This window comes from Echinops telfairi, unplaced genomic scaffold (genome assembly GCF_000313985.2).
Source record: "Echinops telfairi isolate 266 unplaced genomic scaffold, ASM31398v2 ScPeMD7_5592;HRSCAF=6446, whole genome shotgun sequence".
In the NCBI taxonomy this organism is placed as follows: Eukaryota; Metazoa; Chordata; class Mammalia; order Afrosoricida; family Tenrecidae; genus Echinops; species Echinops telfairi.
In genome coordinates this window covers 15,645,229-15,662,291 of record NW_022109491.1, presented here as the reverse complement: position 1 = coordinate 15,662,291, position 17,063 = coordinate 15,645,229, and the positions used below count along the sequence as shown (strand labels likewise).

Sequence of the window (17,063 nt, the reverse complement as noted above, 5' to 3'; positions counted from 1 at the left end):
CCCGCTGTGTCGTGGAGAGGCTGGGGTGACAGTCCTGGGCAAAGTGACAGGAAGGAGAAAGCTGGGGGCTGTCAGGCCAAAGAGGACAAATGGGTAACAGCAGTGCTCAGCAGGGGTGCAGAGGCCGAGAGGGGTGGGCAGTGTCTAGGATGCTAAGGGCCCTCACCCAGTGATGAGGTGGCTCCTGACAACATCCCCACTTCACGCAGCCACTCAGCCAGCAGCACACACCGCCCCTTCAGCTTCCTGAACTCAAGCCCCCAGCCCCTCCAACACAGCTCCCTCCAGCCCCACCACCACCTCCCAGACCTTCCAACGCACAGCAGTGCCTTCCAGGGGGGCCCACAGGCAGCAGGTGCAAACCATCCTGTCCCCAGTGGGCGTCATGAAGGTGATCTACCCTCACCCACCATTCCAGTCTGAAACCTGGACTCTACTTTCCCTCTCAACCACCAAGACCCTACTCTCAGCTACCAAACCCACAGAGCCGGAGGGACCTTTCCACTGAAGGAACTGCTGCGGGGCCTCGGGGGCCCTTGCTACATCTCCCCCACAAACCTGAATTCATTACGGATCTCCCAAATCCGTGCCCACTCGGCCGCCCGTGTGACTCTCTGAAGCCAGCACCAGGAGACTACTGTTTGGGCCCATCCATCAAAGACCCAAGGACTGTCAGCTCAGAGGTGCAGAGAAGTTCTCTATCAAACTCCTGTCGGCCGACACCTGGCTGGCCCTGGACTGCGAGCGGAAAAAGCACCCAGTGGACACGCTGGCCGGACTCCTCCAAACACAGGTCCCTAGTGGACCTTCAGTTCAATCGCTTTGCCAGTGTTTTTAATCATTAAAAGTGGTCTACTATGTACCACCCAGGAATGCTCATGTAAAGTAACTGTAACTGAAAACAATGGTTTTAAACCACAGAATAAACTGGTCTGCACCCAGAGTGCTCTAGGCCTAAGAAATCCACATCTATGCGGTTTTATGAGTAGAGTCCGAGTCGGGGCCGGGCATTCCACAGGCGGCAGGGCTAAGGGTCCCTGGCCCCTGGCCGCGAGGCCCCACCTGGAGCCTGTGCCCCACGCCCTGCTCTGTGTTGGGGGCCTAGAGGTCAAGTCCAGAAAGAACATTCCCCACTTCCAAGGGTTCCCATGCCAGAGGATCCGAGAACTCGGATCCTTCATCCGTCTCCATGGCCTCTCCTCAAGAGCCCAGCGGTGTCTCTCCCAACCACCCTGAACAGACAGATGCCCAATGTAGGCAGCCGGGGAAGAAAGCCGGGAAATCAGTGCCAAGTAAGGGCACCATTACTGGCTTTCTTGCCTTCATCAATTTGAGCTTTCTTCAAAAGTCCCATTTCTCTCTTTCGTACTCAATGGCTATGGTTCTACCAGATTTGAACAGTATTTTGACCTTTCATGCTCCTTGAGCTTCCCTCCCTCAGAACCCTCCCTTCTGGGAAACCTCGACAAAGGCCGGGCCTCTCTCTGCAGTGTCACCATGCTCTTTCCCTGTGAAGGCTGGAAGGTTTGAACCCAGCCCTCCCCTGATCCCATGGCTCCTACCCCCACCCCCCACCCCTGCCAGCCTTCCAGGCCAAAGCTGCCCACTGGGTGACAGCCCACCCCCAGTGCCTCTCCCCGCCACTGCCACCGCCCCCGTGGGTGATGAGTCCTTACCCAGCTGGAGTCCAGCCTGGGGACTGGAGGTGTCCAAGGGCTCCGAGCTGGCCTCAGGGGCACTAGGCTCCCCCCACGACTCCTCAGACACCTCTGAACAGGTGTCGACTGTTGTCCCTTTGTGCACTGCCGCGGGCTCACCGCTGCTGGGGCCCTGCTCCTCACTGCCCATGTCCGCCGCCACTGCCCGGGTCTCCTCGCCCATTTTCTCAGCGAACCACTGCTTGACCTGCTGGGCGTTCATCTGGGTCTTGTCGCAGAGGGTCTGCAGTTCCTCGTCGCCGAGCGTCTGGTGCGTGACGTAATAGTCTTGCAGCAATTCCCGCAGGCCGGGGCCAATGACCAGCAGCCCCGGCGGGAAGTTGCCCCGCTTGTAGTCTTCGTACCACTTGAGCTGGCCGTTCTTCAGGGCGTACCTGCTGTCCCCGAACCAGCGCACCACCTCCGACCTGGGCAGACCCGTCTGGGCCATGACGGCGTCGTAGTCCTGGCTGCTGGGCCACTGCGTCTGGACGAAGAGCTGCCGCAGCAGGTGCCGCTGCTGGGCCGTCTTTCTGCAGCTCCCCTTGCCCGGGGGCTGCTCGGCCGGCTTGCTGGCCCAGTCCTCCTCGGCCTCACAGGGGGTGCCCAGCGCGAGGAGCTCGCCCTGGCCGTTGGCCTCTGTGACCCGCAGGTTCTTGAGGTTGATTTTGATGGGGCTGACCTTGCGCTCGGCCAGGGACTGGCTGCTCGGTCCCTCCAGGGAGCCGCTGTCACCGGGCTCCTCCTCCGCACCGCCGTCCTCCCTGGCCACCTCCTCCACCTGGGGGTGGCTCTCCTCCCTGCTCTCCTCGGCGGCACCGCCCCTCTTCCGCCTCTCCGAGAACCAGCTGTCAATCTCCCTCCGGGTCATTTTGGTCTCACCTCTCAGGCGGTCCAGCTCCTCGTCCAGAGGGCGCGGGTTTTGCGCGAAACTGCTCTCCAGGGCCCGGAGCTGCTCTGGGGCTCTCTCCTTGTATTTGGCCGGGGTGAAGTCAGGGGTCTGGTGCCAGGACTGCCGTTTCACCGCCGGGTGGGTCACCAGCGCGGCGGCCGCCGGGGAGACACAGGTCACCTCTGGGGGTGGCTTGGGCGGCGGGGCGAAGGGCACGTCCGGGGCGGCGTCCATGAGGATGGTGGCCTGGTCGCCGGGCACCATGGGTCGGGAGCCCTTCAGGTTGCGGCAGTGGTACCGCCGGTCGCTGAACCACTTCCGCACCTCTCTGGTGCTGAGGCCGGTCACTTTGGTCAGATGCTCCACCTCGCCCTGCCCGGGGAATTGGTTCCGACAGAAGCTCCCTTTCAGCGCCGACAGCTGCTGGTGAGACTTCTTGTTCTTGTAGAGGCCGGCGTCCAGGAAAGCCTGGGAAGTGATGCCCGGGCACGCCGTGAGGAGGGACTGCGCTGCGGTCACCACCTTCAAGGCCGCCGACGAAGACGACGTGTTGGCACACACCGTGTTCACGGGGGCCACGGTGGTGGGCTGCTTGGAGACAGACGTCACCGCGAGGGGGAGAGAGGAGCTGGGGGCTTGCAGCCCATTGGCCACCAGCGGCTGAGTGACCAGAAGCCCCCCGGCCGCGCCCTCCGGCTGTCCCACGACATGTCCTGGGAGCGCAGCTTGGATGAGGTGCTGCACGTTGCCAGGGTTGGGCACCAGGGGGGTATTGAGCACGGTGATTGTGGGCTGGGGCACCGACTGGATGACGGTATTGAACATCTTCTTGCGGGCGTCCTCGATCTCCTCTGGGGACCAGCTAATGCCCTGCTTCAGCCTCTGGGCGGTGAACCAGATCTTGAGCTGTTCCTCGGGATACTTGGTCACCACGGTCAAGTAGCAGAGCTCGGCTTTGGTGGGGTAGGGGAACTTGTGGAAGGAGTTCTTCAGGAAGCTGTTGGCGTCCATCGCCGCGTTGTACGTGGGAATGCTGCTCAGGGGGATCATCACTTTGGGCAGGGACTTGGACGTGGGCAGCGGCTGGTGGGCGTGGTGCTGGGCGTGCACCGGCGGGGGCTGCTGCAGCGAGAGGAACTGCGCTATCCCAGCGGGCAGAACGGGGACTGTGCCCGCCAGGGGCTCGCTGGCTGCTTGGGGCGGCTTTGCGGCGTTGGCAGGCGCCTGGCTAAGGGGAACGGGCCCGTTGGAGAAGGCGTGGTCCCCCTCTTTCACCTCCTTGTCCCCACCCGAGTGGGTGGGCGGCGCCTCGCCAGCCGCCGCCGGGCTCGGGAGGGCCTCCTTGAGCGTGTGGATTTTCTTGGCCTCGGCTTTGCCTTTCATTAGCTTCATGATTGGGGTTTTGGTGATGATGATTTCCGCGCCGGGCTCCCCAGGGAGGTCGGCGAAGCCGGCGCTCTCGGGGACGCTCTGTTCCACGACAACATGATTGTCTGGCCTGGCCACATTCCACACAAAGCTGGCTTCCCCCGAGTGGCACTTGGCATTGTGCAGGGAAAGCCCCTCGGGGGTTTTCGCCAGAAAGCTGCACTTGGTGCACACAAAAGCTGGGTCTTTATTAAAGTCGGTGTGCTCCGTGTTCATGTGTCCCACAAACTGGGTCACGTCCTGGGTCCTGAAGTCACAATGTCTGCAGGCATAGGAGTAGCCGTCCAAGGCGCCCCGGTGCCCATTGGCCAGCGCAGGGCCCTCGGTGCTGCTGGCGCCCTGGGCCACCTCACTGGCCGCTGCGGGGCCTTCCAGGGGCGGAGCCAGCTGAGGACCCTCGGCTGGAGCCTGGGCAGCGGGCTGAGCCTCTGCACCGGCTGCCTGCAGTGCCACCATCTTCACGGGGATCATGCAGGGCGGGGTGGACTTCCTCTTGCTGGCCATGGTGACCTCACTCTGGTGGCTTGGCTGCCACAGCTCGTCCCCGCGAAGGCCTCAAGGTCCCAGGTCCCTGGGCGCCATGAGGGCACGAAACTGTGACGACTTTTTCAGGTGTTGGCAGAAAGCAGTTCTTCGCAGTTAAACCTAAGGAGGTAGGAAAAAACCCACAAGTCAATGGGGGTCTCTGAAGCTCTGGGCATTTGTCCCCGCCCCAGTCACACCCAGGGATGGCCTATGTGGCCAGGTCTTTCCAGAGCAGGGCAGCAGTGGCCTGGACTGGCCAGCTGTATCAGGTGACCATGAAAAGCACACCTCTGGGCAGACTGCAGGTGGGATTTCTTCCATCAGGTGATGTGCACAGCCACGCGCTTGGCAGGTCACAGAGAACCAACATCACTTTCTGTATAACTGACAAACATTTACAACCGAGTAACAGTTATGTGCCCAGTGTATGAGTAAGTGTGTGTGTGGGGGGGGGGGGAGAGGGGGGTGTCAGCTTTCCAAACAAGTCACTGAGTCTTGTGGCTAATAGAGGGATAGAAAAACTGCCTTGCCGGCACGGTCTTTCACACTACTGCCAACCTGCTGCCCAGTCTGGGTGCACCCTGAGTTACTGAGCCTGTCTCTGCTTAGCAGACAGCAGAGAACTTGCACTTCTCCACTTCAGTGATTGTAAGCAACGGCTTAGTGGGCTGCCCCTAAGTGGACTGTACATATGTTGGGGCATTTGAGAATTTCTGAAGTTCTGAATTTCTTTCCAGTGGAACTGCTGAGCAAAGGGCTTCCCCAAACACTACACTGCCTTCCCAAGAGATGGTACTGACTCGCCCTCTCCTCCCCACTGGTGAGTGAGTGTCCGCACTCTCAGTGACTATTACCAGCAGGCTTGGTGTGTGCTCTGCTATACAGTAAGAGGTGGGTCACAGGGCGGGCCCAGGCAGTGTTTCCCTCTGCCACAGCCAGGCATCGGAACCAGCTGGACAGCACCTAGCAATTGCCTTAACCAGGAGGCTGAGCGCCTTCTTGCAGGTCACTGACAACTTGCGATAAAGATCTCTTGCCCATTTCCCCAAGGGAACTAGAGTTCTTGACATATTACGGAAACTGGTTCCTTGTCATCTGACAGAGATACAGCTATGATTTATGAATTGATTGCAAGGATGTCTCAATATTGGGAAATTTCTAAAGAGAATTAACTCCATTAATACATTAAAGAAGCAAAATCAAAACAGTGTTTAATCAGAGTACATGAATTCTCACTCTTAAGAAGATCGTAAGCATGAAGAACACAGCTAGGCATCGGGTATTCACAAGCAGCCACAGCAAACAGGACACCTAAGAGGGAAACCCTCCCGTCGAGGAGCTCAGTGTTCCTGTGGAGCTCGGTGACAGCACAGACAAAGGAAAGGGAATTCTGAGGCACAGACAGTAAAAAACAAAGTACCAACTAGTATTATTTGCTGTTGAGGGGACTATCCGCGTGTGAAAATTCCCTGGAAAACCATTAGAGCTAAGACGCCGAAGAAAATGCTAAGATACAGTAGCAACTCACAGAAAGCACCAATTGGAGACGAAGGAAGAAGGTGCACAGGGTGGGGTGGAGCATTCACATTTACAACCAAAGCTGGAAAAGCCCTCGGGGCAAACCTCACTAAGCTAGGTGCAAAATCTCCCAGACACTAACCACTCACCTGTACTAAGAACAAAAAGAGCACCTCTCAAAAGAGAGTCATAGCCGTTTCCTGGAGGTAAAGACCCAATCGGACAGAGAGGCTCCTTCTAATCTCTGAATTCAGCACAACTGAAATCACAGTTAAATGCCACCAAGTAGAACAAGCACTGTAATATGTTGGCAGGAAAAGCCGGGTGGTGAATATATGGAGGCTCACTCAAACATCTTTAAACTGCATGCTGGAACATGTGTGTGTATTTGTGTGTGCGTGTGTGTGTGTGTGTGTGTGTGTGTGTGTGTGTGTGTGTCAGGAAATGCTGTCAGGATTTTTATGGAATTTGACGAGTTGAATGTGGTTTCTCTGTAAGGAAAAAGCACAAACTAGTTTAAAATGTTTGAGAGGGAAGAAAATGTGCGGAAAAGCTGAGAGAATTCCCAGGGCGCACGAGGGGTCCAAGCATTGATCATTCAGGGAGGAAAGCAGCTCTGTTTTAAAGCAGTTGCAGAAGGGAGACAAATGAATAAGCATGGGGACAAGTAAGCTTGGTCCCTAATTCATGTAATAAAAACCTAGTCATTTCTAAGTAGATTCAACAGAGTAACAAGCAAAACTACAGGGAAGTGAGGGAAAAAATAGGAGAAAAAATATTTTAAGTTTATTTAAAATTTAAAAATTCTCCCCATGTAAGATTCAAAACCAGGAAATCTCAAAAACCAAAAAAAAAAAAAGGCGGAGATTTCATTACATAAGTATAATAAACCTCTGACTATCAAGAAAACCACAACAGGATACAACACAGGTGAGACACTAAGCTAAAATGAAAAATCCTTGTGTTATAAATAACTACTATTTACAATGTACAACTACATAAAATAAGACAAAAACATTAGAAAAAGGGGTAGAGAAAATGAGCAAGCAATATACACAAGCTATAGAGAAAATGCAATAAATGAGAAACGATGTTCCATCTCGTGAGTAATTAGGAGTTGAGGAAGAGATTGTCCCCTCAAACACCGGCAAAACTCAATCAGGGCCCATGTGCCATCAGTTAGAGAGCAAAGAGTTAAACTTTCTATGAAGCTCACCGAAGCAGTGGCCAGCAAACCGTCCCTGGCATATACTTAGACCCAGCCATGTCACCGCTAAGCACCCGCCCTGGGGAAGAACAGAAATAAGTACACACTTTCACCGGGATGTCCGTGTGCTGACTCATGCCCTACCTGTCAGCATGCACATGTCCAAATTGGAGCACACCTTCCAGAAGTGAAAGGTCCATTCACACGACGGCTAGCGTCGATGCACAGACCTCCCCAAGGCATAGTGCAACAGTAACACACCACACAACATGCTGACCTGCACATAATAGAGGATTATTGAATAAACAACAATCAATCCGCGTAGCATTGCACGAAGATGAACAGAGTAACAACAAAGAAATGCTCCATGAAACAGGGAGCGACTATTAGGCTTTGTTAGAGAGGATTTTTTTTTTATTCTATGCCTTCCATAGTGTGAGCATTTGTTGCAATTATTTGATGCTTTTGCAATTAAAAAATGACAGTAAGGATAAAAGTGAATTAAAATATTCGTGCCAGTAAGCTGTACACACCCTGCGAATTAGGTGGCCTGTACTGGGCCTGGTGGTGAGTTGGGTAGTTGTAATGGGACATGAACTACATATAGTGTGTGTGTGTCTGTCTGTCTGTCTGTCTGCCTGTGAGTGCACCTTGTCATCCTGGCAGATCAAGCAGCAGTGGTATCGAGGCTGGGTTGGAATGTCATCCTAATTGCTATCAATGCCTTCTCTTCCCGGACAGGCTTGGCTGCTGAGGTCCCTCCACTAGAACAGTAACGACTACCACAGGTCGCGGGCACCAGGGAGGCGGAGGGACTCTGACCACTCATCCCTCTCAATTTCGAAGCACTAACACTTTTGACGCTTCAGCACAAGGACCGTGAAACCATAACATTTATAAAAGTACAATTTAAGGCAGAATCTTCCGGTTGTGTATGGGTTTGGCACTCCAATAGCCCTAGGAATAAGCATCTTATTACATTCTGTGTGAAGCTGTATACAAAAGCTGAAAAATGAACCCCAGACAGGGAAATGTAAAAAATATATATATATTTTTTTAATGTACTGCCCCACAGGTGAAGAAGAAAAATCAGGTTCCCTTGTGAAATGAAACTTGCTTATTCAGTGCTGGCTGTAAATGATAAAACTTGTGTCTTTTAGAGTGATTGGTTGGCCTACTAAACCAAGGAATGCTGACGGTGGCGGTGGCTGGAACTGTGAACCATTCCACAACATTACTTATCACGGGTGGCACCGATGCCGCCAGTGTCTGTGGCCACAGCTGCAGCTAAGCCTGTCACAGACGAAGGAGCCACCAAGGCAATGGTGTCAGCCATCACTCAGGGCAGTGTCTCACCTCTCTACCATACCCTTTCCCTGTCCTTGGCCAGTGGGAGAGGGAGGAGCCCTGCGGGGGGAGCCTGTGCTGGGCCCTGTGTCGGGGTGGGGCAGGGGACTCTGCTCTTGGAGGCAGGTGGGGGCGGGGGGGGGGCAGTATTTGATGCCACAAATTATCCTAGGGACTGCACTGGAGCCAGTGCCACACTCGGAAGGGAATCAGTGCATTCCATCTCAAGAGACTTCTGAAGCTGAAGATAAGCGGGCAGGCAGGGGATCAATTTGCAGAGGTGGCGCCGCCACTAGAAAGAGAGTCCGGATGGGGAGTCCAGGGAAAGAAGCCTTCCTCCCCTTGGGGTCACTCACTGGGCACTGCGCTGCCCTAGAGCAGCCTGAGACTGGAGCCCCACGACGCCAGCCGGTTGCTCTGTGCCACGAAGGTCCCTTACACAGTCCATGCACGACACCTCCCCAAACAGAGCAGCCCCCACCCCTCCCGCCGATGGGAAGGCCTTGTTTGCAGGGTGCGTTCGAGGTGGGTCTCGGCAGCTGTGTGTGAGTCAAAGCCTGACCCCACGTCGGTGATCTCGTTTTTAATATTTTCTGCTGTGTTTCTGATGGAGGGTTTCCCCCATGCTGCCATTGCTCTTTGTTTGTATTTAGTCTTGATGTTCTGGATATGAAACCCGGATTAGGGAACCCTACAGAGACAACCACTGGATTGCTTGATTCAAAGGGACCTGGCAGGGAGGCTGAAGAGACAAGGGTGCTCATGACAGGGAGGACCAGGAGAAGCAAGGACCCGGGTGATGATTAGGGTGCTGGACGCACAGCTCCCATGAAGGTGACGGAAGGACAGACATGTATGATCTGTGCGCTCTATCTCTGTGAAGCTGTTAAAAAGAAACTAAGCTTAAAAACAAAACCCAAACAGGGCAGTTACTCTTTTTATCTATTGCACATAACCCACTTGTTCTGAATCATCTCTAAATTATAATCTCTAAATCTCCTAAAATAATCTTTCTATCCATAATCTACAGCTCTATCTAAGGAGGAACTGAGAGGAACCGGTCACAAGCAGAGAAACAAGGGCTTTTATTTTCTAGAAAGCATTCCACTTGTTCCAAGCGTGTTGAAAAAATAATCTGATTGACTGCTTCAAGAAAACAAATATTTCCAATGCTGCCTGAAATACCGACTGTCTCAATGCCGTGACGTGACCTTTGCACCACTGAATGCCCATTGTGGGTGAGCCTGTTCCCATGGCTCAACTCTGCGCACACACACAAATCCACCAACCCTATCAAAGGTCCAGGGATTTGATGAAGGAGCAGCTCATCAAACCCGAGGCCAAATCCAAAGGGAGTTTGAGACCACGCAGTTTGAGCATGTCTAATGTGCTGCGTTAGACAGCATCATGGCAGTGAGAGGGTGAGCGAAGGGTGTCCATCACCTTAACACGCCAAAGGGCAGAGACCACTGCCCTGTCACTCCCCGCCAGTTTGCTGTTCACCTGCCTACGAAGCTACCTCGTTCCTGGTCTCCTCAGTAGCACTGGGAAACAGGATCAACTTCTGGACACTTGTAGAGAAGCCAAGAATCGAGCAAACATAATTATTAAACTCTCATCAGCACATCTGGTTGATAATAGATTACAACTACATAGTTAGGAATTTTAAAATCCATTCTTCCTGATTTTGTTAAGTTTGGTAGATTTAAAATGACGAGCAACAGGCACAGATTCGACTCTGGATGTGAGAGTAAGTGCTCTGTTTAGTATAAACAAACACTTCATTTGCAAATGTGAGTCACGCCTCATTTGAATCCTGATTCTAGCCAACGGTAAGAAGTCTTTTTTTCCCCAACAACCAGGAAAACATGAACATGTTCTGGTATTTTCGTTTATCTATTAAGAATTTCATTGTTTTAAGCAGAATCACCGTGAGTTGACACCCACTCTGTTACACACCAAACAAGTGCTGCACGTGCAAACACCCCATCCCCCAAGTCTGTAGTTTAAAGGATAACAATGTATTATCATCCGTCCCAGGATTCTATACTCGGAACTGCTTTACAGGGACGGCTGGAACTGGAATTCTCACAGGGCTTCTTCACTCAGGGCGGTGACAGCGGGGTGACCAGAACAGCTGGGGTCTGTCCAGGATTCTCTCTCTCTCCACAGGCCAACTCGGACCTCCTCCCTGCATGCTGGTTTGGGGGTAGGCAGGCTTCTAACATGGTGCCTGACTAAAGCTGCCAATTCTCTTAGAGGCTAGCCATGGATTTGAGAGTGTCCCTTTCACCACATTCTACCGGTCAAAGCAAGTTATAAAGTTAGTTCAAATTAAAGGGGAGGAGAAGTTAACGCCACATCGTCATGGGAGACGCTGCGTGTCTGTATCAAACAAACAAACCTCACTGATGGGAGTTGACTCACAGTGACCCTGTAAGACAGACGAGAACTGTGCATGTGATTTTCCGAGCCTGTAAATCTTTTGGGGAGTAGAAAACTTAATTCTTTCTCCTTTGAGTGGCTGCTGGTTTCAAACCACTGACCCTGTGATTAGCAGCCTAACTCATAGCCCACTATGCCACCGAGGACCTGCCACAGGGCAGGAAAGAATGGATAGCAGCTATTTTTGGAGATCACTCACCGCAGCTGCTAATGTTGGTATTTTGGTTATTTTCACAACAAAATTTCAAGCCTGTTAGTGATATATATGGCTCATATCAGGGTAAAATAATTTATTGAATAGAATTTGCAAAAATCCTCAAGTCTCCTCCCACCCCTCTAAAAATGGGCTTAGATGAAATTCAGCCATGAATTGACAACCGTTCAAGGTAGGTTAGAATCCACGGGGGCACATTCTAATTCTTTTTATATCTGAAATTTTCATAAGAAAAAAGAATGAACAGGCTTGCAGAAAGAAAAGAAAGCTTGAGTCATAAATGAAGCTTAACTTCTATTAAAAACAACAACAACAACCCTTTGTGTTGTTCTGAATGTTCCCTCCCCTTCTTTCCTTTGGAAAGTAGTGACCTTGGCCATGGACATGCAGCCGCCCACCTCACCACGGCCGCAGCCAAGGCTGGACGCAAGGATCTGTTGACTTCCGGGCAGCTTTCCAGGACCAACTGGCAACGGGGTCACGTCAACTCACAGTGCTTCATTCACCGTCTGGGGCGCTCTCTCAGCTCTCTTTGCCCCTGCCTGCCCTCACCTTCAGATCCACGCTGCTGAGCCGGAAAGGAGAGGTGACCAGAGTCACACAGCAGGTGGTAACAGAGGCCTGCTCTTCTAACTCCTATGCTCACGTGTGGGCCACACTCACTCCAAATGCAAACTGAGTAAGACCACCACCTTTCATTATGTGTACATCTCACTCTAACAGGGGCTCAAAGATTGCGCGTGTACAACTATTCCAGCGTTGCTAGGTTTTCATTAAAGCAGACTTGACAGGGCTATCACGGTCCTTTAACGTTCACACCTTCCTTGCACTGTCAGAGAGAGAGCCTCTCACTTCCTCCCAGCAGGCAGAGAGAACACCGCTCCGGTGGGGCCCAGGGACTGCCCCAAGGTTCTTCTAACAAAGAGCCCGGCCCTCCTCAGGAACTCCTGTGGGCAGGCCCTCAACGACCAGCCCATCTTCTGGATGGCTGCCGAAGACCCAGGAAGGAGGGACTCCGAATGCAAGTTCACTTCCCACCCCAGATCCTGAAGTGCCACAGCCATGTCAAGCCCTCCTCTGGTGGCAGCCTCCTGTGTTTAGTAGTCGCCACGCAGCTGAGGGCCTCCGCCTGCAGCCCCCCTCCTTTTGCCCTCACGTCATTCTTGTTTCTGTCAAGTCACCAGCGGAAAGAGCCTGTTCCAGCCAGATGTTAATAGCATGAACGTGGACACTGACTTCTTCTGTCTCACGCTCGGACAGGCCATTACCACACAGACACTGAGTCTGTAGAACTCACGGTGCCAGAGGGCGCCCCGGTTGGCGCCGCTAACAGTGCTTAGCCGCTGAGGGGAAAGGCAGCGGGGCAGACCCACCGTGGGGGACACGTGGCAGCTGCTCGCACTGCTCTGCTCTGAGTGTGTTCTCCTTTGGCGAGAGCCCGCTCAAGAGCAGTACCTAACCCTAATTCCCCGGGTGCAGTCTGCTATGTACTTATCACCTTCATCAGTGAACTTCATCCAGAACTTCACCATAAAAGTACCATCCCAAACAATGCTACCTTATCCAGGCTGTAAGATTCCCAAGGGGGGAAAAATGTGGATCAGCACTCTTTATTGTACACCATCAAGATCAAAATATAATACCTGCCTGTTTCAATTCAGGTTTGGGAGACACTGAAAACAAGTTTGGTATAGAAAAAGAGAGGTGGGTTTATTTAATAAATGCGCCAACGTATCCATGAACCAGGTGTTGTAATATGGGGAGAAGAAAAAGAGAGAGTTAAAAATCTGTAACCTGAAGGGGGACAACACCGGAGACACAGTGTGGGAATTGCGACCAATCTGAGCCCACCACACCGAGGCGAAACACTGAGGGCGTGCAACAGAACAGCGAGGGCACAGAGCAGTGAAGTCCCCAGGGAACACCAAAAATAGACTTTGGGCCCACGGAGTGGCACCCCACCAGACTCAACCAGAAAACACTCCAAAAGGTCAACAAACAGACCTTGAACTATTTACAGGCTTTTCTTTTTTTGTCGTTGGTTTTTTGTTATTGTTTTGTTTTGTTGCTTGTTTTGCTGTCTTGCTTTTGTGCATATTATTATCTCTGCAGGTCTATATTATATCTCTGCAGGTCTATATTATTATTGATCTAGATAAGATAGGCGGGGTGAGAGCTGGAAGCAAGCTTAGGATACGCTAAGACAGCAGTTCTCAACCTGTGGGTCGCAACCCCTTTGGGGGTCAAATGACCCTTTCACAGGGCCCCCCGATTCGTAACAGTAGCAAAATGAGTGATGAAGTAGCAATGAAAATCATGTTGTGGTTGGGGGTCACCACCACAGGAGGAGCTGTCTGAAAGGGTCGCGACTTAGGAAGGTTGAGAACCGCTGCTCTCAGAGCTTACTGTGCAGAACCCGCCCCTCTGGAGGCTGCAGGCACAGCTCTGTCCAAAGGGAAATGGGTTCATCTCACCCATACTTGCATCCTAAATTGTGGCCCAAACACAAGAGTAAATTACTTTATTAAGTTTAAAACTAAAACTAAAAAAAAAAAAAAGTATAAATGGTTTTGTTCTGGGTGTGGTTTTACTTCTTGAAATTATGTTTTTTTGTCTTCAATGAATTTTGCCAGTGTGGGTCAGATCCTTAACAGGATAACTAGCTTGCAGCCAGAGGGCTGGCTGGCGCCTAACGAGAACATTCATTTAGAGAGGAAGTCCTGGTTACAGCGCCCCTCCGGCTACCCCAGGCTTGGTCCCCATTGTGACTTCTTCAAAGGCCTCATCACAAAAGCCAGCGAGATCTCCCCCCACCCACCCCCACCCCAAGGAAAGACGCTTGATTTCACGCACAAGAGGAAGCCTAGTCACAAGTCAGTTCCACCTCTTGGCGACTCCGTGTGTGCCAGGGACCACTGGGCTCCGCAGCGTTTCCAGCGGCCTGTCTGCAAAAGGCAGATGTGCAGCCCCTTCCTTCCAGGTGCTGCTGAGTGGACGGGAGCTTCCAGCCTTTCAGTTAGCAGCAGCACCGAGCTGGTGAATTAGAGGTTGGCGTAAACAGGCACGCTCACATGTTGCTTGCAGGAATAAAAAAGTGGTATACAAAAACCTCTATAAGTATTATTTAATGACATTTTCCAAAATTACAAATATTCATTCTGACCCATTCAGCAATTCGGCCTCTAAGAATATAACCTATGGCCATCGTTAACACGTGTGAGTTAACGTTATAGCAAAAGATTGGCGATGACCAAATTTACCATTACCTAAACCCAAACAATCCACTGCTGCTGTGTCATTTTGGAAGCAGAGTGGCACTGTGGGTCCCTGAGGCTGCACACCTTTAGGAAGATAAACTGCTGCGCCGGTCGTTCTCCCCTGCAGCACCCTGTGGGTTTGAACCGCTGATTTTTGGGTTGAAAGCCCAGTGCTTTCACCACTGTGCCACCAGAGCTCCTCATCCAAGAGCAGGGCCTTTAAAGTAATGATGGTACACGCCACATACTGGAGTACAGGAGCTTGTGAAAAAGATGGGGGCTCTTTTCACCTTTTTATAGTACGATGAGTTGATCTTTGAGATATGTTGTTATATATATATATTTAATTGCCACATGAAGGAAAAATACGGGTGTACTCGGCCATACACACAGGCAAACTGGTGCTGGAAGAGTCCACGAGAAACTGGCCACAGTGGCTACATCTGGGGCAGAGAACTGGGTGCCTGGGAGAGAACATGTCCTGTGAACCATTTTCAGACTTGAACACGGAATACGCTGTGTGTCCAACAAAAAAATATTATAATCTGAATAAATGCATAGGTGGGGAAAATGTTAACATACTTCCCAAGCCTGTCTAGTACAACTTCTCTCCTAATTAAAGAAATCCTGTAGCAGCCTGCAGCCCTGAGCCCCGCTGGACTCTGGGGGAGAAAGACAAGACTTTTTACTCTCCTCAAGAATATAGTCTTGCCAGGGCAGGATATGACAAAATAAACAATTTATAAATTATCAAGGGCTCATGAGGGAGGGGGCAGCGGGGAGGGAGGGGGGAAAATGAGGATCTGACGCCAGGGGCTTAAGTGGAGAGCAAATGTTTTGAGAATGATGAGGGCAATGAATGCACAAATGTGCTTTACACAATTGATGTATGTATGGATTATGATAAGAGTTGTTATGAGTCCCTAATAAAATGATTTAAAAAAAAAATGATGGCAACATATGTATAAATATGCTTGATACAACTGATGTATGGATTGTTATAAGAGCTTTAAGAACCCCTAATAAAATAATAATAATTTTTAAAAAAGAATATAGTCTTGCTTTACTATCAGACAGAGTATTGTAAACTTGATTACTGGATCAAACCATGATATAAAATGATACTAGGTCAGCTGATCTCTCTTTTATCCAACCTGAATTTGCTCTAGGCTGAAATATTTAATGCTTGTTCCAGGACAGAAATTTCTTCTCAGACTTTCTAAATATCATTGGTGGTCTTTTCTTTCTCTTTATTTTATTTTTTCTTCTTCATTGTTTCTTTTTTTTATTGGCTTCTGTTAGGCTTCACAGTTTATGAAGCACAGAAGGAGCGGATGCATCGAGACAATAACTGATACAATGGTTAATCGGGACATGGGCCGAGGGGGGAGGAGAATTGGGGAGCAAACAATGAATGTGGGAGGGGGCCGTAGCGTTAGAACTGATTATGATGATGTTTATACGTACATAACTCTTTTTAAAAATGACTTAACTATGGAAGTTTATGATATGTGAATTTTTTTAGTAAGAAAACGCCTAAAAAACCCCAAAGCTGACCACTGGCTCCCGTAGGTGAAGAAGGAAGACTGCTCGCTTGGAGGCTCTGAGTTGACGTTAATGGTGGTGGAATAATTCGGAAAGGGATATCAATAACGGTTGCACCACATGAGAGTATCATCAAAGGCACTGAATCCTACAGGTAGAAGTTGTCAAATTAGAGAATGTTTTCCTGTGTACATTTGTGCCACAATTAAGAAGAAATAATTACACACGAAAAAATGAGTACATGGAAGACGAGAATGTTTTAACATTGACTATGGCAATGAATGTATAACTCTTCTTGATGTGAACCGACTACTGAATTGTGTGGTGTGTGGATGAAGTGCCAATAAAGCTGTTTAAATACATACATAATAAAACTATCTCTCATTACTCTAAAATAAAAAAGAGTTGGTCTTGGAAACCCATAGGGGCCGTTGCACCCTGCCCTCTAAGGTGGCTGTGAGTCAGCACTGAGTCCATGAGTTTGTCTGTGTTGTAGCATAGCAGTGTGTGTCTGACTACCCTCATAGCCTGGGCGCGCATCACTAATGGCAATATACACCAAAGGCCCTTTCTTAGTTGACCTGGGCAGGGCGGGTGGACCCTCCTTCCTCCAGGCAAGTCAACTCTGTGCTACAGGCATAGCATTCCTTTGGACTCACTTGTGCACCAGAGACACCCCGGACCCACTTAGTGCTCTCTCTAGCGCACAGCCTTTGTTCCCCGAAGGCGATCTGCCTTGTCGGAGCCACTCCAGCCACAGAGAACAGTCGGAGGGGAGTGAAATGGGAGCCGCACAGCCCACCGCTGGTACCACCAGAAAGCCAGTGATATGACAGCTCCCTTTTGTCCCCCCACACGCAGATAAAGAACACGAAGCTCCCAGAGATGGTGACCCTGCAGGACAAGGGGGCCCTGCTGGGATTCGGCACAACTGGGGTTCCTCCACCACAAGGCCATTTGGGTGCACGTTCCACCCCTGCACACTCCG

At 51.0% G+C, this 17,063-nt stretch overlaps 1 protein-coding gene across 3 annotated transcripts in view; it reads right to left on the bottom strand.

Moving 5' to 3' along the window:
• The window catches only part of ZHX3 (zinc fingers and homeoboxes 3), a 159,969-nt gene that overhangs the window by 5,354 nt on the left and 137,552 nt on the right, over positions 1 to 17,063 (bottom strand). For all 3 annotated transcript variants that reach the window (XR_006680557.1, XM_045295190.1, XM_045295191.1), the window contains one exon: positions 1,677 to 4,662. Coding sequence is in view for 2 of the 3 variants with exons in the window: in XM_045295190.1 (XP_045151125.1) it covers positions 1,677 to 4,521 (2,845 nt within the window). In the remaining variant the exon portion in view is untranslated. The remainder of the gene's footprint in view (positions 1 to 1,676; positions 4,663 to 17,063) is intronic.